Source organism: Molothrus aeneus, chromosome 8, assembly GCF_037042795.1.
Source record: "Molothrus aeneus isolate 106 chromosome 8, BPBGC_Maene_1.0, whole genome shotgun sequence".
Lineage (NCBI taxonomy): Eukaryota > Metazoa > Chordata > Aves > Passeriformes > Icteridae > Molothrus > Molothrus aeneus.
This window is the reverse complement of record NC_089653.1, coordinates 19474725-19502296: the sequence shown is the minus strand read 5'-3', so window position 1 is coordinate 19502296 and position 27572 is coordinate 19474725. Positions and strand designations below refer to the sequence as shown.

Genomic DNA, 27572 nt, shown 5'->3' with positions numbered 1-27572 from the left:
GCTAACTCAGTGTGTTCATCACCTAACTCAGCAGCAGTTCAATCATTCAGGCACCCAAGTGGCCACAGCAATGTGCTTCAGAAAACTGGGGGAGAAGACACTTTATTAGATACAGTGCTTCAGGAGCTAATTGAAAAGTTTCTTCACAGGCCACTTGAAGGTAAACTTCATCTACAGGCTTGCAGCTGTAGAGAGATGTGTTTAAAACTTGAGAAACCAGAGGAGCTAGACTATGAAGGCATGTGTTCTTAGACATGTTTTTAATACAAAAGGAATGCACGTGTACAAGTAAAAACTTCCACGTTAGAAATGTTCTGTTGAGTTTGCATTAACTCCAGGACACCTAAGGGAGGGTGAAGAGTCAGTCTCCTGCCCTTGGCCAGAAGCCCAGCATGACCTTTCAGATGTCGTGAATACTATTCAGCAGTCTCATTCACACAGTTTTTCTCACTTGCATGCTGGAAGAGTAATTCTTCTGCAGGCTGAGCAAGGTAATAAGGGAAAAATTAGGTTGGCTGGAGGAAGACTCAACACTGGGTAAAGACGAGATGGAGGCTTCTGTTGACAACTTGTTCAGTCCTCAAGCTTGAGTCTTAGCTTTTTTGCAGGCTGGCACTGCTGTTTCTTCCTCCTCAACCTTGCGAGGCTTCTTCACTGTGTACACCACGCCACAGGCACTCTTTCGAGTTTCTGGAATACACAAGCAGAAGCTGCAGTACCAGCACCTCAAATGCTGAAATAAAATGCATTTAAGGCATACTCAGTTCAGGTGTCCATGCCCCAACCCACAGCTGGACATGAGGAGCAGCCAGCCAGTCAGCACACACAGCAGGGAAGCAACCTGCAAGGGCAGGAGCTTGGGATTCACTGCATTAGAGTGGAGAAAATACCAGGGCAAATACAATGGTGGGTGTAGAATTATAGCAAACCGAGGAACACCAAGGTCTGCAGGGGCTGAGGAGCTGCAGAGACACAAAACCATAGGAAACCAGGCTTAGTCAGTTCAATAATCACAGAAGGACACATTCTTGAAGCGCTGTCAAAAGCACTTCTGAGCCAAACATACTGTTCTTAAAAAAACACTAAAAAATGCATTCACATACCCCAGGATTCTTAGACTATGTGGGCACAATTGTATTGGCAGAGGATCCCCTACATACCAAGGAAGTATTTTATGGTATTCAAGAATTTTATTTACAAAACTCTCAACATTATAATGAAATACTGGTCAAATAACCTACTGAGCCCAATCCAATTTTGTAATTACTGGTGGGAAGCTTCTCTGCAAAATCTGAGTTAGAAGAGATTCCCTATTCCCTACAAATACTCTATTAGCAGAGAGGTTCTGCAAGAACCTTGAGAAAAATATATTGACTTATTCTGGGCTAGTATCCTCTCTGGGACAAGGGAAATGACAGTTGCTATTTAATTTCACAGATAAGATAGATGACAGGCTTGAGAAATCTCACATAAATTTGAGAAACTCTGTATTTCTATGTAGATGAGCAGCAGGCCGGAGGAGAACCTGTTGATTTTGCCATGAGTTTGAAATGTTCCACACTGAAGAGTGAATCAGAAATAATCCACCTATTAAAGCATTAGAAAGGGACATGACTAAGCTGCTTCTGCACACATGCTGCAAAAAGGCAAATGCAAAACACATGCATACCCATTTTATGACGTCAATCACTGAGTTTTTGTGAGTGTCACCAAGATCAGCATTCAAACCTTTCCAAAATGGGGTAGTTTCACTATGAAGCACAGCAGCAGGTTCCTATTTTGGTTCAATCCTTTATGACTCATTAATCTGGTTGCATGAGTCCTCCAGCACAGACAGCGCCGCCAGTTCAGCCACTGATTTGCCAACATGGCAACGAGGGAAAATAAAACAGCCTTGCCACACAAGCTCCTCTTCATGCACTGGACAAAGAAGTAAAACCCTGATCTGACTTGCTCTGTAAGGTCTCAGACCTTTTGGAGAATATGCATCCACAAGAACTCAGTTTAACAAACATACACATTATTTACAGGAGCTTCCAAGTGCTCACCTCCATGCAGCATGGTGGCTCTGCAGTTGGTGGACACAGCTGCCTTTGCTTCACCTTCTGACAGGCCAAACAGCAAACCTCTGTCACTGCTGCTCAGGATCAAACACACAGGAAGCAACACACACAACAGGGAAGGCTCTCTGCACGACAGGCTTGCTTACTCTACAAATAACTGGGAATTAGCAAAGCTGTAACTCAAAGTGACATTTTGCATAAGGTTACCCAGAAGCAGAAATGAGACACCCAACTCTCCTGGCTGCAGTCCCCCAGCAGCCCTCCTGGAAAGCTCCTGGCAATGTTGCTTCTTTCCAGACAAGAAGCTGTACTTTTGAAAATAAAAGTCTGTCAACACAGAAACATTTTAGATATGCATAATCAAGAAAAAAAATTACCCCTCAGAAAATTTCAGCTTTGGGGACAGGGCACTGTCTGATACATAAGCATTATGCTGAAATTTCCAGCCACCTTTAGCAAGGATGATACCACCTTAGCTATGTTAATTTGGCTTGAACCTGACTGCTCATTTTAAGAGGGAAGAAAAAACATTGTGCATAAAATCCTTCCAGGCCACACAGCCTCCCACATGGTTCTCATGACTCAGAGCATGCTCCTTCCCTTCCAGGGACAGGCCAAATATGTGCTTCAGGGGTGGGGAGAGTAACAAAAATGCATCTGAACTCCTAAAAGAAGGGAAGACAAGACACTCTCCTTTGTTTCTAGAACACAACAATGTTATTTAACATTACATGTATAACTAAGGACTGGAAAATCCAGAACAGAAGTAGTTACTGCTCAGAGAGGAACTTCAAATTTTACATAAAACCAATTTTATAGCTTCTGCTACCAAAAATGTGACACTTTGGAGATACTAAGTAATAATTTCTCATATGGTTCATAGCGTCCTTAGATTTTTATGGGTTTTATTAATTTCTCCATTTACACCCACACAACATTAATGCACATCACAACAAAACATTCCTGGAGCTGAACACAAACATTGTTAGTTACAGTGACTTCTCATGCCACCCCATGACCAAGATCTGTTGCTCCTTCCACACACATTCAGAGCCCTGATTCACTAAATGGGTCACCAACAAGTACCACTGTATAAAGTTCAAGGACTGTAAAGGATTAAAAGAATTTCAAAACCACTTTGAACTTTCCAATGCTACTACTAACTGCTGCCTTGGACTTTGGGAAAGGATACAGATTAGCCACATCATAAGGACCTCGGAGCTCCAGAGGCTAAAACAAAACAAAGAAGTTTGGATATGTGAATGCCTGTGCTGTTAGGCTGACAGTGTGAGCAGGCAGGGCAAGGCTATCAGATAGGCAAGATTAAATGCTATATAATAGCAAGCTACTGAAGATAACAGTAAATCAAGCAAATACCACTATTTTGGCAGAGTGTCCATCTGGGACAAAACTGTCATGAAAAATACCACAGCAGCAGCAAAAAAATCCCCCAAAAACCAACAAAACAAAACAACTAACCAAAAAAAAAAAAGTCCCAAAACCCACAATACAATTCTTTGGCAATGGCAACCATATTTAAACATACATTTTTATATGTTTAATGTGTAATTAAAGCTGTATTTTCAGCCACAGATAAATTTCCAAATTGTTCTGACTTTAAAAAAAATCTGGGACTTACCCTTTCAGCTGCACTAGATATAACTACGTTCTGGAAAACAAAAGAGTACAAACATTCATCTGTCAGACAGCACCAAGAAATGAAAAAAAATCAGCAAGATGCAAAAAAATTTTTGAGCATTAGCTAAGTTCAGGCTCAGAGCCCAATTAAACATCAGAGTATCTGATGCCCTCAGATGAACTCTGTCAGGGTGGGAATCTTAATTTGGGGACATGATAAACTTAGTTATTGCCCTGTCCCCTACACAGACAAGACACAGACACAAGCCCTCCCTTGCCATTACAAATCTCTCACAGTCAGATAAGAGATTAGTAAGCACATCTCATTTTAGAGTGACAGGCTAAGCAGTGTAAGTGTCCAGAGTGATGGCATTAAGCAATCACCTATCAGCCTGTATCTCTCATAGTGGACTTCAAAGTGCCCTTAAGGGTAAAGAAAAAAATGCAGAGCTGCAGGCACTGTGTTAAGAAGTGTGCCCTTTATTTACACCAGTTGAAAAAGGCCCCACATAAACAACAACTCACCCTGAGCTGTAACAGAAATAGATTTAGGAGCCCAGGATCCCCCAGAAGCAGCTTACAGATAGTGCCTTGAGACAGTTTGGTGCTCCCAGATTTTCAGGCTATACTGTGGCAGTACCACTCAATGCTAAGCATTCATGTTAGCCTTGACCATACCCACACTGGCTCAGGAAATGTATCTACACTTAGGAAATGGCAGCCACTTTGTGCCACACACTCCTCTCCCTTAACACTGGCACCCCTGTGAAAATCACCAGGCAGAGAAATCCTTCTCCCTTCTCTCCCAAAAGGTTTCTGCAAAACAGGCATGTGACTACACTGGGGCTGGCAGATCCCACAGCTCAGCTGCCACAGCTCTTCTGATGCTGAGCTCCAAGGATGTTCACCTAGGGGGGGCCTGTTTAGCTCAGGTGCTAACTCTGCAGCAGCAAAATCTCCTTGCACCTTTAATTATACTGAATAAAAAAGGCTTTGGGAATTCCTGCTTGAGTGGGTGAGAATTAGAATTGTGCTGAGGCAGAGACAGACTTGCCCTCTCTGATGTCAGTACCACCAACACATCACCCATCTCTGGTTTCAGGGTGGGCTTTCCCCACACTGCTCTGCTTCCCCTGCCACCTCCTCAGCACAAAGAGCTGGGCAGGCACTGCAAGAAAATGCCCTGTGTGCAGCCAGAATTCAACAGCTGAAAGACCAGTGTAAAACTGACTGCATGTTCACAGTGTGCCAAAGGTTTCCTCATGTGCTGAGGAGAAGAGCATGGGACAGATGACTCTGCCTCACCACAAGGAAAGCCAGAAGCAGAAGCAATATATACATCAGAGTGACTTAACAGCACACATCCTGACAGAGCCTAGGACATTGTTTTTTCTGAATACTTCACCTTTAAAACGACTACACTATGGATCCCAAAGGTGCTTTTGGGCATAAGTGTTGCTGACTGCAAGAGTTTGCTGAGAAAATTCAAGGTTCCTGCTGCAAACTGTAGCAACTAATGCCTGTCACCCAGGCTCAGAGGAGCTCCCAGAGCAGCTGTATGAGCCATCTGAAGGCAGCACAGGACTGTGGATCACTGCTGTGCACTGGAGATACAGTGCTGTGGATCACTGCTGTGCACTGGAGATACGCCCTGCCTGGTTCAAAGGCTTTCACTAGGGGATGGGTAACATGGAGGAGGGACACAAGAGCAGATAAGAAAAGCACTGCTAGCAAGTGAAGAGCAGCAGGCAAAGGCAAATCCAAGGCAAGAGCTAAAGGCAAATCTAAAAGGCAAAACACTATCTCCCCAGGTAAAGCAGACAGCAGCTGTTCAGTACATTGCTCCAGGCAGCCTCCAACTCAGTTACCAAAACACAGGAGGTGAGGGACTGTGGCTATACACACCTTATGTCTGGCAAGGCAGGGGAGTTTCTCCTTCATTCCCTGCACATTTTAATGTTTTAAAGACACTGCTCAATGCCAGCTCTGATATCACAAGTAAATTTCTGAAGGTTTCTCTGCCCTGCTATAATAGAGGAGGAATAAAAGTATCCAAAAGCTACTATGGGTTGAGCAACTACACGTTACAGAACGGAAGCAGCCTATGGACCAGCCATCCCATGTTTCATTGAAACAAAGGCCTCTACCTCACTGACAGAGCAAACTCTCAGTAAGAGAGAGTTGGTCCACAGCCTACTGAGTCTGGAGGCAAAGAACAAAGACAAGCTAGCAGTCCTCTTCCAGTGCCTGACAACAACTTGTCTGTGCAGCTCCAGCTGATTTACCTTCCAGTCACAGATGAAACCCTGACTGACAGATGCAGAGTGAAAGGGCACCGTGCATAGACTGAACATCTCGCTTGCCCTATCCATGATACCAACACAGCTGGTGCTCTCCAGTTCATCAACGAGCACATGAACTGCACAGAGGAAAGAGGAACAATATCAAAAAGGGAATTCCAAAGGAAAGTGGTCTGGTGTGTATAGAAGTCATGTCCAAGTCAGTACTTCATGTCATCACCTGCCAGAGCTGGGCTTCTCAGGACAGGCTGTGCAAACACTCTTCTGTAGCACCAAGGAAATTAATCTGTTTGACCCACCCTACTGTTCTATAAAAGCTGCCATGCTTGAGGAGAACTGAGGTAATGAGGGATCTACTTTTAATTTACCTTCCAAGCTCTACATCCCACTTCAGATTTTCCAAATCCAGCTTCTCTGGACTAGCTACATGTGGCAGAGGCCATTTGCAATACAGAAGAGGGAGCTACAATTTCTGTTAAATTTGATATGACCCCCTATTAAAAAACATGGCATGAGAGGACACAGCATAAAACAGCTTAACCTGGTAGCCTGGGAGGAGGTAAGTTATGAAAGCAATGTGTTGCAGGCATCTCAAAGTTACTTCTTCCTTGGGTTTCAGTAGCATGGAAGAATGCAGCTCATCTGACTGCAGCAAAGCCTTGGCTGACAGCCAGCTAGCTGTGTGGTCTATTTTGGACACAGAGAATTTACTTGTTAACAAAACAAGATTTCTACTTTTTTTAAAAATGGTTTTTTAGCCCCCATATTCAAATTAGGCAGTCAAAAGAGCTTTTGGTTAATGAGAAATATGAAGTGGAAGATTTTAAAGAAATAAATGAATTTCAGTTCTAGTGCAAACCTTAGATGTCTGGCACTTTAATCTCCCTCCATCCCCTCCCACTTTTGTTTTTGGGAATTGCATACCATAACAACACATGGGTTGTTCTGGAAAAAGAATCTAACAGCTTGATAGCTTAAGAAGAAAGCATGCAGTGGTGCAAGATTGGAAGTATCTGGAGCTACAATGATTGTGTCCTTGTGTTAGTAGGCCAAGATTTAGTCACAGCTTCAGACGTCCCAGCATCAAATTCATTTAAAATGGCTCAGTCTGTACAACTGCAGAAAAATTTGAACTGATTTAATTACCTTGTTTTCACTTGAGAGCTTACCTTTCCTTTGCAGATCTGCATCAGGCTGATGGCATTTGAAATTGTGTATCTTCTCATAGTAGAGTCTTTGATGGCAGGTGTGTAAAGAAGTTCAAAGTAGATGCCTCGATCTATTGCCTTCACATGAAAGAGAGTGATCAAAAATCAAAAGGAGAGAAGCCTAACAATCTAACAACTGCTGTCTGCTATTGATGCAGCTTACTCTCACTTTAACTGTGTCACATACAAAAAAAAAAAATTGTTCCAGTAAGAGCACAGCATAGCATGAAAGGCGAGTGGGGGAAGGCTTCACTGTACACCAGATACGCGTGCATAAATCTTGGACAGATAAATGAGGTTTAACAAACAAGTACCAACCACTTATTTGCTGTAATTGGCTATCACTACTATATACACACAATCAGAGTCAAGGAGACAGATAACCATTGCTGGTAATCTGCTGTCTTGAAACTTTGAGGACCCAAGTCCTCTAGTCCCACACCCTACTGTAAGAAAGATCATCACTTCCCTCAGCAGCCATGCATTGCAGATGAAGAATTCCTCCTTGCACAAAAGCAGCAACGAGGACCCTTCTCCTGTCTCACAGCATACTCTGGTGTTTGTGACAATGTTAGAAAACATTGAGTCAGAGAAGAGGTTTCAAATAGTAACACTGGTTATGTTTTCAGCTGCTTTGACATCCTTTGCTGTCACAGTGCCTCACCAAAAGCCCAGTATTCTTGTTTTTGCAAACACAGAAAGGTTAAGCAACTTGCACACAGTGTGCTAGCAATAAAGACACAATGTAAGGCCAGGAGTTCTTTTTTCCATGGCAATCCTACATTTGCCTGAAATGATACTCTGCTCTTACACAAATATTATTAAAATAGGCTACAATGGTAATACTGTAAGAGAGTCCATTAACTGAATACAGCTGGAATTAATCCAGCTCCCACCCATGCATGACCTCTGTATGCAGCACAACAGAAGCTATACATGCATCAAATGTTTTACATAGATCTGGCCTGATAACTGCAAACAAAAGAAGCCTGAATTTAACAAAACCAAACAGGTGATGGCAATACACCAATTTCCAGTCAAGGTGGTTTTTAACCTCATCCCTACCACTTCAGCTGCCTGCCAATCTGTCTGGCACTGTAACAACCAAAACTGACTGCCCCAGGATGCACAGACCAGTCCAACAGACAGACTGCCTTGAGGCTGGGAGTGTGGAAGATGAGAGGTAGCTTGCAAGGAAAATGTCTCCCAACACAGGGCTCTAAGAGCCACACAGATCCTTACCTGGGCCACCTGCTGCACTTTTAGACAGCTAGGGTACTTTCATACAGTGTTTCATACAAAATTGTTATTCCAAGTGGAATGTTGAAATCCTCAGTTTACCATAAATGCCAGTGTATTATTGCTATTCTGTCTCAGAATTAATTCTAGTTAAATTTGAATTTTTATTCTAGGTCAAACTTTATAAGAAAAGGAAGTAGGATTACTAGCCAATTCCAAATTTAAAATTTTGAGAACTAAGTTCTACATCAGCCAAGAATGCCCATGTGGAATGAACCTTTACATATACTCAGAGGAGAAAACAAGTTCCCATAAGAGCACATCCAGATTAGGTTTTCTGGCAAACTACCAACAGCAGGCAGAACTATATTTGATCCACACTGATAGCCATCTTGGGTCCCACAGCATATATTTAGCAATGCTACATTGGGTTCATTTACCAAGACATTCTTTTGTCCAAGTATGGATTCAATACAGTTGTCTTTCAAGTAACCAGCATAACATCCTTCTCCTAAATTAACACTGCCATTCACATTTCCTGTCTTTTAAATCAAAGAGCTGTTTATCTGTTTTGACACAGCTGTACCATTTCTGGTTTGGGAAGCAGCTTTGTCAGCACTCACACCATATCTCCCTGCTTAGCAGCACAGTGGCCTGAAGGCTCTGTTTCCACTCCTTGGGAACACCACTTCTGCCTTCTTAAGTGGGGGACAGGAGGAGAAAAAGAAAGAACATACATCAATGTGTATTAAGTGCTGCAGTGGAGGCCCTGAAGTGAAGGACATTTGAAACAAAACTATACATTATGCAAGAAAATAAAAGAACCACTTGGATAGGAATGGTGGGTGGAAAGCAGTAGGAATTCGACTCAGATTTTGTATTTAATGTCAGTCTAACAGCAAGAATACAATTTAGATGTAAATTTACCATATTCACAGGGGGCCTTCGGAAGTAGAATGGCAGCTTTTCTGTTACATTTATGCAGACCAGATCCACATCTAGTGTTGTGCAAGCAATCTGCAGCAAAGAAATAGGAACAGATTATTAGATATGCCAAAAAATACGTAACCAACTTAAGGTGCACTAATATTCTCCTTCATTTCTTAATGCAACAAATGCCTCTCCAGGGTGAGATCAATTTTAAAATTAAGAAGTACTATGCATTGCAGATAGGCCAATACAACAGCAGCATTTGCGACTTCAAACGCAAGTCTTCCCTTTCTTACAGAACTAATTTTACAATAAAATAATGGTTGACCCCAAAGCAGTACTTACTTTGTTTTTATCTGACAGAGGACACACAGAAGCAATGTTGGCTTTTGACAAAACAACTCACAGATAATAAAGACCAACCCCAGTTTAGAAAGGGAAGAGCCCAGAACTGCCCCTTGTCCCATCATGCTCTGCTTCCAGTGCAGCACCTGTTTGTTTTCAGGATTAATTTCTTTTACCAGCATGGTAAAATAGAGAAAAAAGAGAATAGAGAAAAGCATGAAAAAGCACTCCCTTTCCTGGCTGAGTGCAGCTCCTCCTGACAGCCACACCTCTGGCAGAGTCTGGAGGCAGCACTGAAGGCTGCAGTTTAAGAATTTAGCTTTGAATTCACACCACAATTTACAGGTTGTATTAAGAGACAGAGGAAAGGAACAAGGGGCAGAGGCTCCTCACACTGAGATACAGGGAAAATTAAGGGGACCTAAAAGGGAGTCCTTGATTAATCTCATGCACCCAAGGTAGGAATTGTGTATGCCTACTCTGAAAGGATGATTGCACAGGGCCAGACTAACATCTTCAAGCAGTGTTGTAACAAAGAAGGTAAGACAGGATGGAGAAGTTGAAAAGGAATTTTCTGTGGGTAGGGGAACTCTCTGCACTCAGAAACATGGCAGCAACTGCTCCAAATACACCTGGGCCAGGTGCCAACCATTCATCCCTCCTCCCACTGGCACAAAAGCAGTAGGGGCTGTGAGGAGCCCCAGGGGAAGGGCTGCTCTAACACAAGGCACACTGCTGCTTGGCAAACTGGTCTTCTACCAGTTTGTTCACATGGAATTTGGATGGAGATGAGAGCAGAGGCCCAGCTTTAGGAATGTTTCTTAGCTGTTGATAGCACTCTCTCCTAGACAAGACAGCCACAGTACACATGCAGGCAAACCACAACATTTTTGAAGTTGAAATGTCTCTGCCAGAACATTCAGACTAAACTTTTTCTTCATGCCCTACCTTTATCTTTATCCTCCAATAGGCAGGACATGGGCTGCCTGTGGAATCTATGGCATAGAATTAGATTTGCAAGAGGAAGTTCAGCCCTACTACAGTCAGCCTCCCTCCTTTTCTTACATGAGGTACAAACTACTACACAGAGGTGATTTATGGGAACATGCACAGAACAAATAGCTCTGAATCATGCCCTAGGAAATATGTCAGTGAGGTCATAAAAAATTCAGGAAGAGATTATGGCAAAAATTAAGGGAAGTGAGAATAGACATCTGACACATGCAAGTTGTCCTATTTGATGAGAAATCAAGCCTTCCAGAAACACTGGAAAACTCTTTACCATTTTGCAAATTTAGCACAGGGGGACAGGGAGTGACTCAAAAGCCAGGATATCTACAGGATTCCAGTGACATGAACATGTCAGAAAATATGGAAACCAAGGAAAAACAAACTCCGAGTCTTATTCCTCACATAAGAGGAATTCCTGCACTGTATGAAAAACTGGAGAGCAGATTTCTCCAAGAACTCTAATGTTCAGCCTAGCTCTGGCTCCCAAACAAATCAAATATGCAGTCAAGCTAAGGCTACCCTGGCTGCTGAAAAGATCTGAAGTGCAACGACTTCATCCAGAAAATGACGTGCAGCAAGTTGCACAGCCCAGCAACTGCCTGGCAGCACTGTGGGCAAGAGCCCCATCTGCTGGGAGAACCCCAGCAGCCGTTAATAAATACATCTGCCCCTGTCTGGGCACTCTGAAGCAAGCTCTGGCAAACTTTTAGGAATAAACATTAAAATTTGACTTTGCACTACATCTTCAGGCATACATAGGTAGGTTTTTTTTAGATACTAGTGATGTGCTAAGTGCTTACAAACAGCAGACAGAGCTAACTAAAACAATCATTAAAACAATCAGAAATCTTAGAAAGCAAAAAGCAGCAAGTACTCTATTACCTGCATGGAGTGGGCATTCCTGCTGCAGGCCAAAACAATCTTTTTGGGAGATTTAAACAAGGAGCCCATTCTACAATTCACAAATGTGGCTTCCTCATCCCCTTAAGGACATAAATTATTTGAAGAATTTGAGCACATCGTTCAGTACGTATCACTGCCACACTCAGCCACAAAAGAACTTCCCTGGCTTGTGACAAAAGGGCACAGACTAGTTTTTGGGCCATGCTAAAATTGGAGTACACCTCCAATGGTCATGTAATTTTTTCACAAAAACATGAAAAATCTTGTTCTATGGAGAAAATACAAGTGCCAAATTGTTGGTGAGAAAGATGATGCTCTTGAGCTCATGCTGAGTTACCAAAAGCCAATAGGAAGTTAATTTGTCATGCAAGACCCACTCTTGAAGGCTTTATTCTTAATAAAGAAATATCCACGAGTTGTAAGAGGCAAACTGTATGTGCTGAAACCACGTGTGTAAAGTCCCTTTCACCTGTGTGATACCTCTGTGAAACTGAATCAGCTCTCCACAGCGAGACATTCTAAAATCTCTAAACAAAAGGCAGCCATACAAACCTGCCTTGAACGTGAAGGATGAATGAAGTCTTTCACCTCATGCACTTTGCAGGAAACACGCCTGGGTTCCCTCCCCAGCTCAAAGTGCTGCTAGCATGGAAGCAATGGAGGTAATCTCACTGAAAATCCTGCTTCTTTCCTCACAGCCTGTGAAGCCCCTAAAACAGTTACTTTCAAGAGATGATGGGTTAAAGCATAGAATATAAAGCAGTTATGGGAAATATTCAATGTTAGGAAATCACATAGAGCAATAAATTGAGTAAGGTATGGAACACAATGACAGGGAAGAGATAAGGACAGACAGTGATAAGTTAAGAACTGCTGGGTAAAGCACGTTTAGGGCCAACATGTCAAATTGACCCTGAGACCCTTGCCAAGGCCTGGAGACTAAGCCAACTACACCGGGAATTGACCAAATTTGGGGAGAGGTTCAAAAGTTTAAAGAGGAAGACTCCTCGAAGCTGATGAAGGCCGACCGGAACGACCCCTGAGAAGATCCTCAAAAGAGAAGTCCCCGCCCACGCTCCGCCTACACCACTCCCCATATGTATATGCATGAATATGATGTAATCCCAAACCTAAAACTGTATAAAAAGGTACGCTTTTGCTGTAAAGATTTAGAAATCCCATTTTAGGATTTCTCCGACGTCGTAATAAAATACCTCCTGCTTATTTGACTGAGTCTCTTAAGCAGTAATTTCTCGCCTTTTGGGGCAAAAATCGGCATCATTTCTGGCGACCCAGATGGGACGAAGCAGGGGATCCAGGATCTGAGGAGTCCCCTCGCTGGGTCCGGGGCTGGGACCCTCTGGGCGCCCCTGACGACTTTTTGTCAGAAGAGACTCCCCCTCGGACCAAGCGCTCTTTGGTGGACGAAGGGTTCCCTGCATCTCCTGCTTCTCCTGCTCCAAATTAAAGAGGTATTTTTATCATTGTTCATTGGTTTTAGGATAAAGCGCTTTATGGGAACACGGGGTCAGACGTGACCACCGGAGGGTAAACCAGAGGACGCTCTGGTAAAAAATCCCTAATTGGTATTTTTGGGTACCTTTTGGTAATTGGTGTCTTTGCTAACCAGTAATTGATGCCTTTGGTGGGTACCTTTTGGTAATTGGTGTCTTTGCTAACCAGTAATTGATGCCTTTGGTGGGTACCTTTTGGTAATTGGTGTCTTTGCTAACCAGTAATTGATGCCTTTGGTGGGTACCTTTTGGTAATTGGTGTCTTTGCTAACCAGTAATTGATGCCTTTGGTGGGTACCTTTTGGTAATTGGTGTCTTTGCTAACCAGTAATTGATGCCTTTGGTGGGTACCTTTTGGTAATTGGTGTCTTTGCTAACCAGTAATTGATGCCTTTGGTGGGTACCTTTTGGTAATTGGTGTCTTTGCTAACCAGTAATTGATGCCTTTGGTGGGTACCTTTTGGTAATTGGTGTCTTTGCTAACCAGTAATTGATGCCTTTGGTGGGTACCTTTTGGTAATTGGTGTCTTTGCTAACCAGTAATTGATGCCTTTGGTGGGTACCTTTTGGTAATTGGTGTCTTTGCTAACCAGTAATTGATGCCTTTGGTGGGTACCTTTTGGTAATTGGAAGAAAAAAAAAAAAGAAAAAAAAAAAAAAAAGAGAAAAAAAGAAAAAAAAAAAAAAAAAAAAAAGAGAAAAAAAAAAAAAAAAAAAAAATAATAATAAGGAGAGTAAGAAAAAAGAGGCAAGACTCTGATGCACTTTTTCTTCTTGCATTGATCTTGTTGGTTTGTTTGAAACTGTGATTTAAGGGTTAAAAAGAGTGGTCAGTTTTTGTTTTTATTTGAACTGAACTAAATTCCGGGACTCGGTCCAATTTTCTCCACTCCCTTGGAGGAACTTGGAAGGAGTGTATACGTTTTATACCTTTGTTTAACCCTGTTGTATGCTTTGATGTATTGACTGTAAGATTTTTGCAAAGGGACGAGTTTAGTGGTTTTTATGTTGTTTGAAATTTGTTGTGATATTATCGGCAAAACCGTACTATTGATTTACAGTTTTGCGAGTGTGTGACGGCCTGGAGCCGACCAATATCGGTATCTTACGGTCTGCCGGCGACATCTTACAGTAAAGCAGTGTATTCTGATAGAACGGAAAGGTAGGACAGTTTGAATGAATTGGCACCGTGTATGAGAGAGTGTGTCTGAGACGCAGCCCGGCTGCGAAGCGAGTGGGAGTCCGGCTCTGCAGTTCCTGTCCCTCGCGAGAGGCCAGGTCAGAAAAGGACGAAGCGCTTGGATATTGTATGAATAAGGTGCTAAGATAAACTAGTATATAGTGCTTGTGGGAAGGAGATTTACTTAGTGAGATAAGAAACACCGACCCAGAAAATAGCAATGGGGAGTCAACCGAGCAAAGATATAAATATGAAAACCCCCTTAGGATGTATTCTGAAGCATTGGAAAGACTTAGGGGGGATTCCAGAAGGAAATATAAGTAAAAAGACACTCCTTAAATACTGCACGCAGTGGTGGCCGTTGTATAAATTGGATGATGGTGAGAAATGGCCACCAGAGGGGACAATTAATTATAATACCATTTTACAACTAATGCTCTTCCTCCGCCAGCTCAATAAATGGGATGAGGTGATGTATGCAGACATGTTCTTCACCCTGAAGAATAAACCTGAGTGGCAAAAAGAGTGTAGAATTAATGCAGCCCCTCAAGACCCTCTGGTACTAGCCCTGGAAAAGGATAAGAAAGGCTCAAAACCTAAAGAACGTTGCTGCGATGCATGTAGCATTGGGCAGCGATGTCTTAAGCTAACAAGGAGGGACAATAGAAAAGAGAGTGAAATAAGCCTGTGGGAATACCATCCAGGGCCCCTCCCCAAACCAGGAGTTAGATAAGAGTTGGGGGAAGGCTAGCCCGTTAAGGTCGGAAGAAAGAGAAAGAATCGAGAAGGCACCGAGGTACAGGAAGAAGATCCCGGGGAAGAGATCAGCCACTCGTATTATACCAGATCTGTGGCACGGGAAGAAGCAAAGCAAAGAGAGGGGGGGAACCACACGATAGCTCCCCTCCGACAAGTTGTGCCAATGGTAGGGGAAAGGACAAGAGTAAAGGTGCCGTTCTCGACCAATGATTTAAATAATTAGAGGGATGAGGCAAAGAATTTTAGAAGGAATCCGGAGGGAGTAGCAAAGAGGTTTGAATTAATAGTAAAGAATTTGGATATTGATTGGAAAGATATAGAGGTGATGTTGTCAGAGCTGACAGATACAGAAAGGGAACTCGTATTGGAAACAGGAAAGCGACATGCTCAACTATTATCGGGGAGACTAGAAGATAATTTTCCCAGCAGCAAACCAGAATGGGACCCGGGCAATGCAGACCACTATCAGCGGTTAGTGCAGTATAGAAAACTGATAGCAATGGGCTTGCGTAACGCGATCCCCAAGGCTATCAATTGGTCAATGCTATATGACATCAGGCAGGGAAAGGATGAGACCCCATCAGAGTTCTTGGATAGACTTAGGGCAGCCATGAGACAATACACACCCCTGGACCCAGCGACGGAAGAAGGGAAACAACACCTGTTAGGATTAATGATGGGACAAAGTAATCCAGACATCAGGAAGAAATTGCAAAAGCTTGAGCATCCAGCAAATAAAAACCTGGAGACACTGCTAAATGAGGCATGGAAGGTGTATAATAATAGAGAAATTGAAGAGAAGAAAAAGGAGGACAGGAAGATAGCTCGAGTGGTTGCTGTAGCCGTGGCAGCTCAGAATACAGGTTACTCGGGACCTGGAACCAGGGGAAGAGGTAGAGGCAATCCGGCAAGAAGGGGGGGGAGACTCCAACCCCACCCAACTAGAGTGGGGCCAAACCAGTGTGCGTACTGCCTGAAAATGGGACACTGGAAGCAGGAATGCCCCCAGTTAAGGGAGAGACTATTGGGCACTACTACGGCCACACAACAGGATAACGACTGAGGGGGACCGGTGGGCCGTTCCCTAGCAGACCCACTGGTTAAAATAGAGCTAGGAGAAGGTGAAAAGGAATTGGACTTTTTGATTGATACGGGAGCAACCTTTTCGGTTCTAAATCAGGAATTGGTACCTAAAAGTGATGAATTTGTGCAAGTTGTGGGAGCAACAGGCCAACCAGAAAAAGCTTACTTTTTGAAACCCATCAAATACAAAATTGGGAAACAAATGAGAATTCATCAGTTCCTGTATTTACCAAATTCGCCAAAGCCCTTATTGGAGAGAGATCTACTGGAAAATTTGAGAGCTATAATAAAGTTCAACAAAGACAAATTGGAATTCCAAGTAAGTGAAGAACAGCTGATCACAGCTCTAAGCCTGACAATCAGCTGTGTAGAACCAAAGCCTGAGAATCATAACATCAGGCGAATCCTAAGTGAAGTATACCCACTAGTATGAGCTACTGATACACCTGGGAAATCAAAACAAGCAACACCTATCATTATTGAACTTATACCTGGAGCAAGGCCGGTGGTTAGGAAACAATACCCACTGAAGTTAGAAGATAGAAAGGGAATCGAGCCCATAATTAAAAAGTTCTTAGAATTAGGATTATTGATAGAATGTGAATCAGATTTTAACACCCCAATTCTGCCAGTAAAGAAACCTAATGGAACTTATAGATTAGTCCCAAGACTTGAGAGCAGTAAATAAGATAACCAAGACATTACATCCGGTAGTTGCTAACCCATACACGCTTTTAACTAAACTGAAAGATAGTTTGACATGGTTCACCGTATTGGATTTGAAAGACGCATTCTTCTGCCTTCCTTTAGCTCCTGAGAGTCAAAAGATTTTTGCCTTTGAGTGGGAATTTGTGGATAGAGGAAGAAAGACCCAACTTACGTGGACAGTATTGCCCCAAGGATGGTGTAACTCCCCCACGATTTTCGGGAATCAGTTAGCCAAAGAGTTAGAGCAGTGGGAAAGGCCGCTGGGAGATGGCACTCTCCTACAGTACGTAGACGACCTCCTAATAGCAACAGTGACAGAAGAAGAGTGCATTGCATGGACTATTTCCCTGTTAAACTTTCTGGGTTTAAGTGGATATCGAGTCTCCCAACAGAAAGCGCAGCTGGTGCAAAAAGAAGTGGTGTACCTGGGATACGAAGTCTCCAGAGGACAGCGATCCCTGGGAGCAGCCAGAAAAGAGGCCATCTGCCAGATGCCTAAACCAGAGACGGTGAGAGAACTGCGTGCCTTCCTGGGGATGACAGGTTGGTGTCGGCTATGGATCTACCAGTACGGGATGCTCGCTAAACCGCTGTATGATTTGTTGAAAGAGACCAAGAGTGTCCTAGTTTGGACTCCCGAAGCAGAGGGGGCCTTCAAAAAGCTGAAACAGGAGCTAATGAGAGCACCAGCTTTAGGTCTCCCAGATGTATCAAGACCATTCTGGCTGTTCTCCCACGAGCGACAGGGGATGGCCCTAGGAGTCCTGGCACAGCAGTTAAGACCACGTAAGAGAGCTGTGGCCTACTTCTCCAAACAGTTGGATGAAGTAAGCAAGGGATGGCCTGGCTGCCTGAGAGCAGTGGCCGCAGTAATCATTAATATAGAAGAGGCCAGGAAACTCACGCTCGGCCAAAAGGTAACGGTGCTGGTGTCTCACACCGTCTCAGCTGTGTTGGAGCAGAAAGGTAACCACTGGCTGTCACCTTCCAGATTTTTAAAATACCAGGCCATTTTGGCTGAGTCAGATGACGTGACTATTCAGGTCACTAACATTGTGAACCCAGCTTTATTCCTAGAAGGGAGAGCCCCAGCAGAGCCGATCGAGCACGACTGCCTGGAAACAATTGAGGCCGTCTACTCCAGCCGCCCGGACCTCAAAGAAGAACCATTCGAAGATGCGGACGACTGGTTCACGGATGGAAGCAGCTTCGTGAGGCAGGGAGTGAGAATGGCCGGCTATGCAATTACCACCGCAGAAGAGGTAATTGAGTCGAACCCTTTACCCGCAGGGACTGCAGCCCAGAAGGCAGAACTGATAGCTCTGATTCGAGCCCTGGAATTGGCGGAGAACATGCGGATCAACATATGGACAGACTCTAAGTATGCCTTTTCCGTCGTACATGCTCATGGGGCCATCTGGAAAGAAAGGGGACTGTTAACTGCTCAAGGAAAAACAGTCAAACACGCAAAAGAGGTCCTGCGACTGCTGGAAGCAGTCCAGCTCCCAGCACAGGTGGCCATAATGCATTGTAAGGGACATTTAAAGGGGGACACTATCCCGGAGATAGGGAATAGAAAAGCAGACGCAGAGGCTAAATTAGCTGCTGCAAGAACTGAAGAAATAAAAGTAGCAGCTCTAGTACCAGGTGAGTTAGACACAAATTTTCGGCCAGAATATCAGGAGTCAGATCACAGGTGGATTCAGAGAAATAAAGGTAAAATGTTAGAGAATGGTTGGGGTCAATTGGAAACGGGACAGTTAATAATACCAGGGAATACGATGTGGCAGTTTGTGAAAGCAGAACACGAGAAAGCCCATTGGAGTTTGGACCCGCTATATCAGTATTTGCAGGCTCGGATAGCAGGACCAAAATTGTTCACCACTGTAAAACATGTCACATCCCAGTGTGAGAGGTGCTTGAAGAACAACCCGAATACAGGAACTAAGATACATCCAGGGGCCATAAATCGAGGTAAATTCCCAGGTGAAGTGTGGCAAATTGATTTTTCTGAGCTCCCAAGAAAAGGAGGGTTCCGATATTTGCTAGTATTAACTGATACATTTTCTGGGTGGCCTGAAGCATTCCCTTGCAGAACAAATAAGGAAAGGGAAGTGACCAAAGTACTGTTGAATAAAATCATTCCACGGTTTGGGGTACCGAAGAGCATTTCTTCGGATAGGGGTACACATTTCTGTGCAAAAGTGGTAAGGGCAATAAGCAAAGCACTACAAATCAAATGGCAATTACACACGCCCTATCGCCCACAGGCCAGCGGCCAGGTGGAAAAGATGAACCATCTTATTAAGCAGCAGATTGCCAAAATATGCCAGGAGACTAATTTGCATTGGTATCAAGCTTTGCCTATTGCTCTGCTTAGACTGAGAGTCAAGCCAAGATCGAAAGAAAGGCTAAGCCCATTTGAAATTTTGTACGGCAGACCTTATGCTATGCAAACTGTAAATGGGGACGCTGTAGATCAAATAGGTAATCAGTATATTTATGACTATGTGATTATGGTGGGGAAGCAATTTGACAAGAATGCTGCGGTGGTGATTGATCACCAACCTAAACAACCTAACTGTAAGTTGCATCCTTTTAATCCCGGTGATTGGGTGTATGTTAAGAATCTTTTAGGAAAACCCCTACAAGAAAAGTGGGAGGGACCTTTCCAAGTACTGCTGACCACCTTCACCGCGGTTCGAATCAAGGAGCGACCTACGTGGATCCATTACTCACGGGTCAAGAAAGCACCGGGGAGTAAACAAGAGGAGTAGACACCGTGACCCGGATTCCACTCCAGACCCCTACTATCCTGATCATCAGACCCTTGGGGTTCCATATGAATGCCAGCCAAGTTCTCTTTGGATCCCAGCTAAATGGATAAGACCTGCCTTGGATGTGGAGCCTTCTGAATCAGCTGACCCCTCGGGATCACGAGAGAATCCAGCACAAACTGACATTAAATACAAATGGTAGGAAGATCAATGGGGGAAACCATACTTATGATAGTTATTTTTCTAACATCCATACAATTCGGGCAGAATGTAGTTTTTCTTCGAAACTCTGCCCCAATAGACCCATGGTCCAATGCACACCAGTGCATTCATCCGGAGTCAGGGATGAAGGGGCCCCATTTTGAGGTTTATGCCTTACGTAACAATCAGTCATACCCAAAAGAGGAATGGGATAAGCGGACATACCTAGTGGCACAGAAGGGAGATCAAATCCAAATTGGGTGCCGGGAACTTGACCCAGTAGAAGGAAAAACAAGGCGGCTGGTATTAACAATCCAACCCTTGATGCCAACTCTTATACATAATCTGATTACCTTTAGTTTAGTGAAAATGGGCAAGCCCACCGTTTGGATCCAGCAAAAGGGCCCAATTTCATGTCTGTGGAGTGACTTCAGGGAAGACCCACCTGGATCACAACCCCGAAACTCGGTAATTTATAGAGAAGATTCACTTGGGGAACTACATCCTCAAAATATAACCTTTGACCCTCACCCTCTCCTCTTTCCTGTGGGAAAGATCGTAGCATCTAGCGGTCCCGAGGAAGGGAAAGCACAGTGTGAGATGGCATTTAGATTAGATCAGTCGATGACGTTCGCATGTGAAAGGGAGTCGAAAACGCTGGAACAGGGTACTAGTTTCCCCAGACGTGTTACCAGATACGAAGTGGCATCACCGGAAGACGTGATCTCCTTATATCCAAATTTAGACTTGCCCCAAGAAATTACTCTACCAATTGAATGTAGAAAGGTGCATAACTTAACCTTTATCAGGCCCCAGGTAATAAGGAGGTCAGATAAACTGAAACTGCTGCTAGACCCCACGTACTCTCTGAAAAAGGTGCAGATGAATATTCAGACTAACATTACCCATCTGCAAAAGGACTGTCAACCGTTCATACAACAAAGCCTTAAAGGATGAGAGGCATGGCTAGCTACTAGGTCTTATCACAGGCGGGCGCAAAGGGATATAAGTAGATGGGTCGGCACTGAATTTGAAATACCGAATACCATAGATTAAGAGGTATTGGTTAACAAATTGAGTACTGTCACCACCAACTTAAGAAAACTTAAAGTGCCCCTGAGTTTATCCATGCTTACATTGGCAGAAACACAATCACTGGTAGTTAGGTTACTAACCCTGGTAGCAAATCACACTGCTGAAGATTTTGCTAGAATTGCCGGCTATACAGGAGACATTAGCAAGGAAATTGCGCTTGCTATCCAATGCACACAAACACAACAGTGGGTACAGTCAGTGGCAGCAGGGATAATAAGAGAAAGAACGTCAAGAACGCTGTCCCAGGAAATAAGAGAAACGATACTGAAGGATAGTCATACTACACAATTTGAAAGGGACCATCAAGCCTGGTGGCAATTAGTAAACTTTACTTATGTACCACAGCATGAGCACATTGAAGCCTATGTTCTTACCATCAGTGCTGCAGAGGAAAGGGCGATTTTCCCTATCCTTACCTTAGGGACCATACATCAGAATGTCCTTGTTAGGCCAGTAGATCATAATGTTTGGGCGAGTTATGATGACGCCAAAAATAAGTGGCAGTCTGTTAGTACAGAAGCATGTATTCCTAGGGGGCAACTAGGATACATATGTAAAATGCTATAGTAGAAACAGAAGATTTATACTTAGATGCTGAAAATAGTGTATGCACTTTTGAAATGCTTCTACACAATAGAGTACGGTCGCAGGTTTATTATGTAGGGAATGGATGCACCTGCGTCAGAACAGCTTGCAGTAACGTAACTGTAGATAGTTGCCAAGAGGAAACTAACAATACTAACTTTTGTGTATGTAATTTTACCAAGATTATAGGTTGTGATTTTAACTATACCGCTCCTGTAACCACCCAGCAGCTAATTAATGCAGACTACGACCTGTATCATGAGTTGCCAAAATTACAGATAGGTATGGATGTTGAGGTTCTTAAGGCGATGCTCGTGCATCCAGAAGTAAGAAGACTGGTGCAAAAAGTGAACCAAACAGTCAAGCGCATGGTCCTACAGGTGGAGCACAACTCAGAAAGAATAAAAAACATCCTGACTGAAGTAGAACAAGTAGGCCAACATCACTAGTGGGACGTTTTCACAGGATTTTCCCCAACAGCAACACAGGTCTTTCATTACCTGGTACACCCGATACTAATTTTAACTATAGCAATGCTTATACTGACTTTTATGAACCTATGCTTGTGGTGGAGGCTGAAATCCTTGATGAGTAAGATCCAAATGATTTGGGCGATGGTGCGGGCGTATCAACGCCCCGAAAGATTAGAACTTGACGAAAGAATTCGTAAGTTATAAGAAAAGGAGGGAAATGAAGCCCCTAAAACAGTTACTTTCAAGAGATGATGGGTTAAAGCATAGAATATAAAGCAGTTATGGGAAATATTCAATGTTAGGAAATCACATAGAGCAATAAATTGAGTAAGGTATGGAACACAATGACAGGGAAGAGATAAGGACAGACAGTGATAAGTTAAGAACTGCTGGGTAAAGCACGTTTAGGGCCAACATGTCAAATTGACCCTGAGACCCTTGCCAAGGCCTGGAGACTAAGCCAACTACACCGGGAATTGACCAAATTTGGGGAGAGGTTCAAAAGTTTAAAGAGGAAGACTCCTCGAAGCTGATGAAGGCCGACCGGAACGACCCCTGAGAAGATCCTCAAAAGAGAAGTCCCCGCCCACGCTCCGCCTACACCACTCCCCATATGTATATGCATGAATATGATGTAATCCCAAACCTAAAACTGTATAAAAAGGTACGCTTTTGCTGTAAAGATTTAGAAATCCCATTTTAGGATTTCTCCGACGTCGTAATAAAATACCTCCTGCTTATTTGACTGAGTCTCTTAAGCAGTAATTTCTCGCCTTTTGGGGCAAAAATCGGCATCACCTGTCCATCACCTGCCAGAGTGTCAGCTTAGCCAAGCACTGTGTGCACTGGCCTGCCAGAGCACAGCACCCGCTCTGCGCTGGCACAACTCTGCGTGGCTGCCTGCCTGCTGAATCACTCTGGGAAAGGGCATCTGCCTGGAAAAGAACTTGGCAAAACCTCTGGTTACTGCTCAGCCAAAAGCAGGCTCCTCCAAGCAAACTGCCATGCAGCTGAGAAGCAAAGCAGACAGGGACCTGCAGAAATGAGTGGCTGCTTAAACACTGCCACAGCTGGATGTGCAACTGCAGCAGAAGGAGTGATATGGCTGAAAATAAACACTAATAACCCTTAAGTGAGAGAATACCCTTTTCCCAAAAAAACAACACAGCACACCCCAGCTGATCACCTATTTTCAGGTGCTTGTTTAAGCACATGATAAACTGAGCTCACTTGAGAAATGAGATTTTACACTATTGCCAGAGATCAAAAGAAAGAGGTGGAGAGTGGCCAGCAAAAAATATTTTAAACCATTTGCCTCTGTGACACCCTGAAGAGTCCTAAAATCTTTTAAGGGAAATAAAATTCAGAAATTTGTTTCATTTTGCTGTAACTCTTATAATTAATGTTTGAATTCTGCTGAAAAAATCTCTAAAGTTCATATTCTTTGACAGCCTCCTGCTTTGTAGTTTACTTGGACAAGACTTGAAATAGGAGGAGAAATACTGTAGAAAAACAAAACAGAATAATACAATTTTAATGTGGCAAAACAGGTACTCAGCAGTACTAGAAAGTGGCTTTAACTTATTAAAAAAAAAAAAAACAACCACCAGACTCAGTTTTAAACTGAGAAGCTCCCTTTGAAAGTAAATTCTTCAAAGAAACTCACTTCTTTTTTTGCTGTCTCTGTCCCTCCTTCACACTGCTTTAAACTGCATGCCTGCCTGCCAAGGCTAACAGAGATGGAACACTTCCACCAACTCACCCAATTCAGACTTAATATTTACAAGCTTACTACAGGATGGACATCAAATTTTGGTTTTGTAAGAAAAATTGTGACAAAAACATTACTTTTTTCAAGGTGCTCCACCCAATCAGAACATCAACAGCTGTTATCAAGTATTTGAGAACAATTTAAATAAAATATGAAGGAAATGGAGGTGAACAGCCATCAGGTAACTCACAGAACCACATTAGTTCCACTTTAAAATCCTCCCTAGCATTTTTGTGATCAGGAGTAACTAGTTCTAACAGAAGATCACAAGTGCATTGTGATGGGAAGTTGTCAAGAGTTTGAGAAGTTAAAGCTGAAGACAGAAGTTTTCTACATGATGATAGTACACATATATTGGAGGAAAAAAAAGGATGTTTTCTCTCCTCACTATAGTACAAGGCACATAAAGGCAACCACAGTGCAGGGCATACAAGCCCTTTCATCAGGTAGACAAGGAAATGTTTCAGACTTTAACCTGTCACCTCAGGGTCCTGCAGCCTCCTGCAAATCCTCCCAAACCCCTCAGCCCATCAACTGCCCTGGCAGCCTGGATTGTTTGATTAACTCCACGAGGTCTTTATAAAATGTGAAATAAAATCAAAACAAAAGCAGGTACTTAAATTAGCACAAGGCACTAAAGGCTACTGAATGAGCATGACTGATGAGATGATTATACTTACATGGAACAGTTTCTCAGTTTTTGGAAATACTGCTATGATGTCATATAACCTTATGTTTGCAGATGTTGATCTCTATAAAAGGAGCAAACAATTACTACTTTGAATTCTGATAGATGACAAAGCCATGCACAATGATTACAACCAAAAAATAAAGAAAAAAAAACCCCTTTTTCCCTGTCAAGTACTAAAACAAAGCCAATAATCATCCAATTACACAGCAGCTTTCTACAATGAAGTCATTCATTCTCAATTGGAGGCTTGTCCCACCAATTTACTAAGACACTTTTTGCTTTGATCTTGTAGTACAAAAACATAACCAGATGCAAGGGTTGCTCTTGGTCTTCTAGTTCATGCACAGAAGTCCAGAAACCAAGGAACAGAACTGTTGTTCCCTAATGATCACAAATGATCAACAGAAGCCATATACGCTCTTGTAAGTCTGCATCTCCTCATGATCACATTACTTGTTAGAGATGCAATCTCAGAAACCACAGCTGAGTGCCCTATAAATTCCAGAATCTTGTCCCCATAGAACTTCCAAAGTTTCATTCATTCATTGAGAAAAGGAAATAAAAGTTTCAAAATTCCTTGTTGAGTATACTTACCAAGAGATTACAGTGGGAAGGATCAGAAACAACAAGTGTTAGCCGGGTCAAGACTTTAATTCTTTTAGATGTCCCCTACAGAAAAAAAGAATAATATAAGAAAAATTAATAACCCAAAGGAAAAATTTGTGGTAATTTCCACCCAGTCTGCTATAAAAATAAAATGGTGTCATGCTTATAGTCTTGTTATACTCATTTTCTTGTCTGAATTACACTTCCCTAATTTACATTATCTCTTTGATATTATACCTGTTCTTACAAAAAATGATTTACTGTGTCTCTCTGGGGAAAGATGAATAGAAAGAAAAAAAAAAAAAAAGAAAAGAAAAAAAAAAAAAAGAAAAACCACCATGCAGAAAAATTCAGTATGTTTTGCTATGATTCCCCAGGCAGGCCACAACTCCAAGGAAAAGCAGTTCTTGAATTAATCAATGTCAGTGACCCAAAACACATTATTGTACTTCTTTATATTCAAATTTTGCTCCATCAAAACCACAAAATTATTTTCAAAACTTAAATTTCAAGAACTGTACTGTAATTATTCAACTACAAGCAGATTCAAAATTCACACAAAGCAACTTCTTTAATAATTTCAAAAATAATGAATAGAGCCTACTCTGATGCGAGTTTACTATTCTTCCAATGCTTGGAGTTTGAACCATGAAATAATGGACAAATTTTTCTTTTTTGATTAACACCTCATACACAAAATCACATATAAAAACATACAAAGATAAAAAAGGGTAACTCAGAATAACAGTGTATCTATAGAATGTAACTAGACATACTTGTACAATAGGTAAAGATGGAAACAGCTCTGAAGGGGATACTGGCTTCATGATTTCCTTGAAAGAGAACAGAACAAAGTTATTAAAAATGTCATGGATTATGTTTACATGCAAACAAAAACTGTGTTCTAATCTTAAGAATAAATTTACTACACTAAGAAAACTATTTTTGTGAGACAGTACATGAACCATATTAAAAATTAATCCAAAGGCAGTTCTCCTGAAATATAAAATGGGAGTTTTGTTACAAATAAAGAGATTTGTGCTTGTGTCTAGATGTGCATTCTGCAGCTAAAGTTATCTGGAAACATGCAATAAGGCAGCAGATTTACTAAAGAAAACATAGTAAGAACAAATAATCCCAAGAAAAATTACCTGTTTCTTTTCTTTAAAGTCAATGACATGATTAAGTGCAACTACAGAATATCCCACTGAAAAACACACAGTAAAAATTTGGTTAAAATATAGTAAAAACAATTCCAATGAGAAAACTGTAAAATACTCATTACTTAAATGTCCTAAAGTTAATAATCACGTACAAGTTTAGATTTCACAATATTTTTTAAGACAACTGGTTCACCCAAAAAGTGCTTTGAAATAGAAAAAAAAAATCATCTGTTTGGCTTTTAACATAGCCCTGGCCTGACAACTCTCACTCAATGGCAGAGCTTTATGAACACAAACACATGGGTTTGGTGTCCCCAAAGGTCTGGCCTAGCTTGGCCCCGGTTATGACTTTCTTTATGGAAAACTGCTGTAATCAGGACAGTTGTTAAAACTGCAGATAACGCAGAGCCGGCAGAGATGCAGCTGTCGGAGAAGGCAAAGCAGTAATTCCAAACGATGCCGACTGAACGGAGGAGAAGGTCTGGTTCCCAGGCTCCTGGGAGGATGACAGACTTGGCATTCAAACCTCCCGCCCCAAACACCGCACGGGCAGCACGCGGCTGTGCAACAGCTCCGCAGGAAAAGAGCCGGGCCCTACCAAACTGCAGGCGGAAAAACTTGTGCACGTAGGGAAAAAACCAACTGTGGCACTGGGACAAGCAGGCAGAGACAGAGCTGCAAGGCGCAGCAGGAGCTTCCCCTGCGGCCCCGTCCCGGGCATAGGCAGCCCTGGGCACTGGGCTGGCAGAGAGCCGCGGGCTGAGCGGAGCGGCGCCGAGGGAAACGGAGGGAAGGGAAGACTCATCCCGGGGAGTCCGGCTGTGCCACGCCAGCCCGCAGGCTCCGGCAGTGCCTGCCGAGCCAGGGGAGCCGCCGCTCGCGTCCCGCTGCCATCCTGGCCGGGGCCGGCCGCGCTCCCCAGCTCGGCCCCACCGAGCTCCGAGCCGGCCCCGCCGCCCGCCCCGCTCGCAGGACTCACGGTGCGCCGCGGCCTCCAGCAGGCTCTGCAGGGACTTCTTGTCCGCTCCCTGCGGCAGGTTCAGGTCGGCGAAGCCGGCCATGCTCCCGGCGCGGCGGGCGGGCCCAGGCCGGGCACGGCGGCGGCGCACGGCGGCGGCACCGCCCTCCCGCCCGCGGCAGCCTGGGCCCTGTAGTCCCGCCCGTCCGGGCCGGCGGCTCCCGTCGCCCCGCAGCGGGGCCGGGCTCCACGGGGGCCTGGCTGCCTCGCCGCCAGGCTGCGGTGGCCTGGGAAGGGCCGTGCGGTGATGGCTCGGGTCTCAGGCGGGGGCTCTGAAGGCGATCCCCCAGGATCGTGGTTCGTTCCCAGGC

General features: G+C 43.4%; 1 protein-coding gene across 1 annotated transcript; it reads right to left on the bottom strand.

Annotated features, from left to right (window-relative positions):
• Positions 1–86: 86 nt before the first annotated feature.
• On the bottom strand, positions 87–27326 carry RPP30 (ribonuclease P/MRP subunit p30). The gene is made up of 11 exons (XM_066554610.1): positions 27223–27326; positions 26232–26287; positions 25857–25913; positions 25069–25143; positions 24464–24535; positions 9376–9465; positions 7171–7287; positions 3703–3732; positions 3256–3293; positions 2049–2128; positions 87–690 (listed from the first exon to the last, which is right to left on the bottom strand). The coding sequence occupies exons 1-11, from the start codon at positions 27302–27304 to the stop codon at positions 581–583; spliced, it is 807 nt and encodes a 268-aa protein (XP_066410707.1). The 5' UTR covers positions 27305–27326; the 3' UTR covers positions 87–580.
• Between the last annotated feature and the right edge of the window lie 246 nt (positions 27327–27572).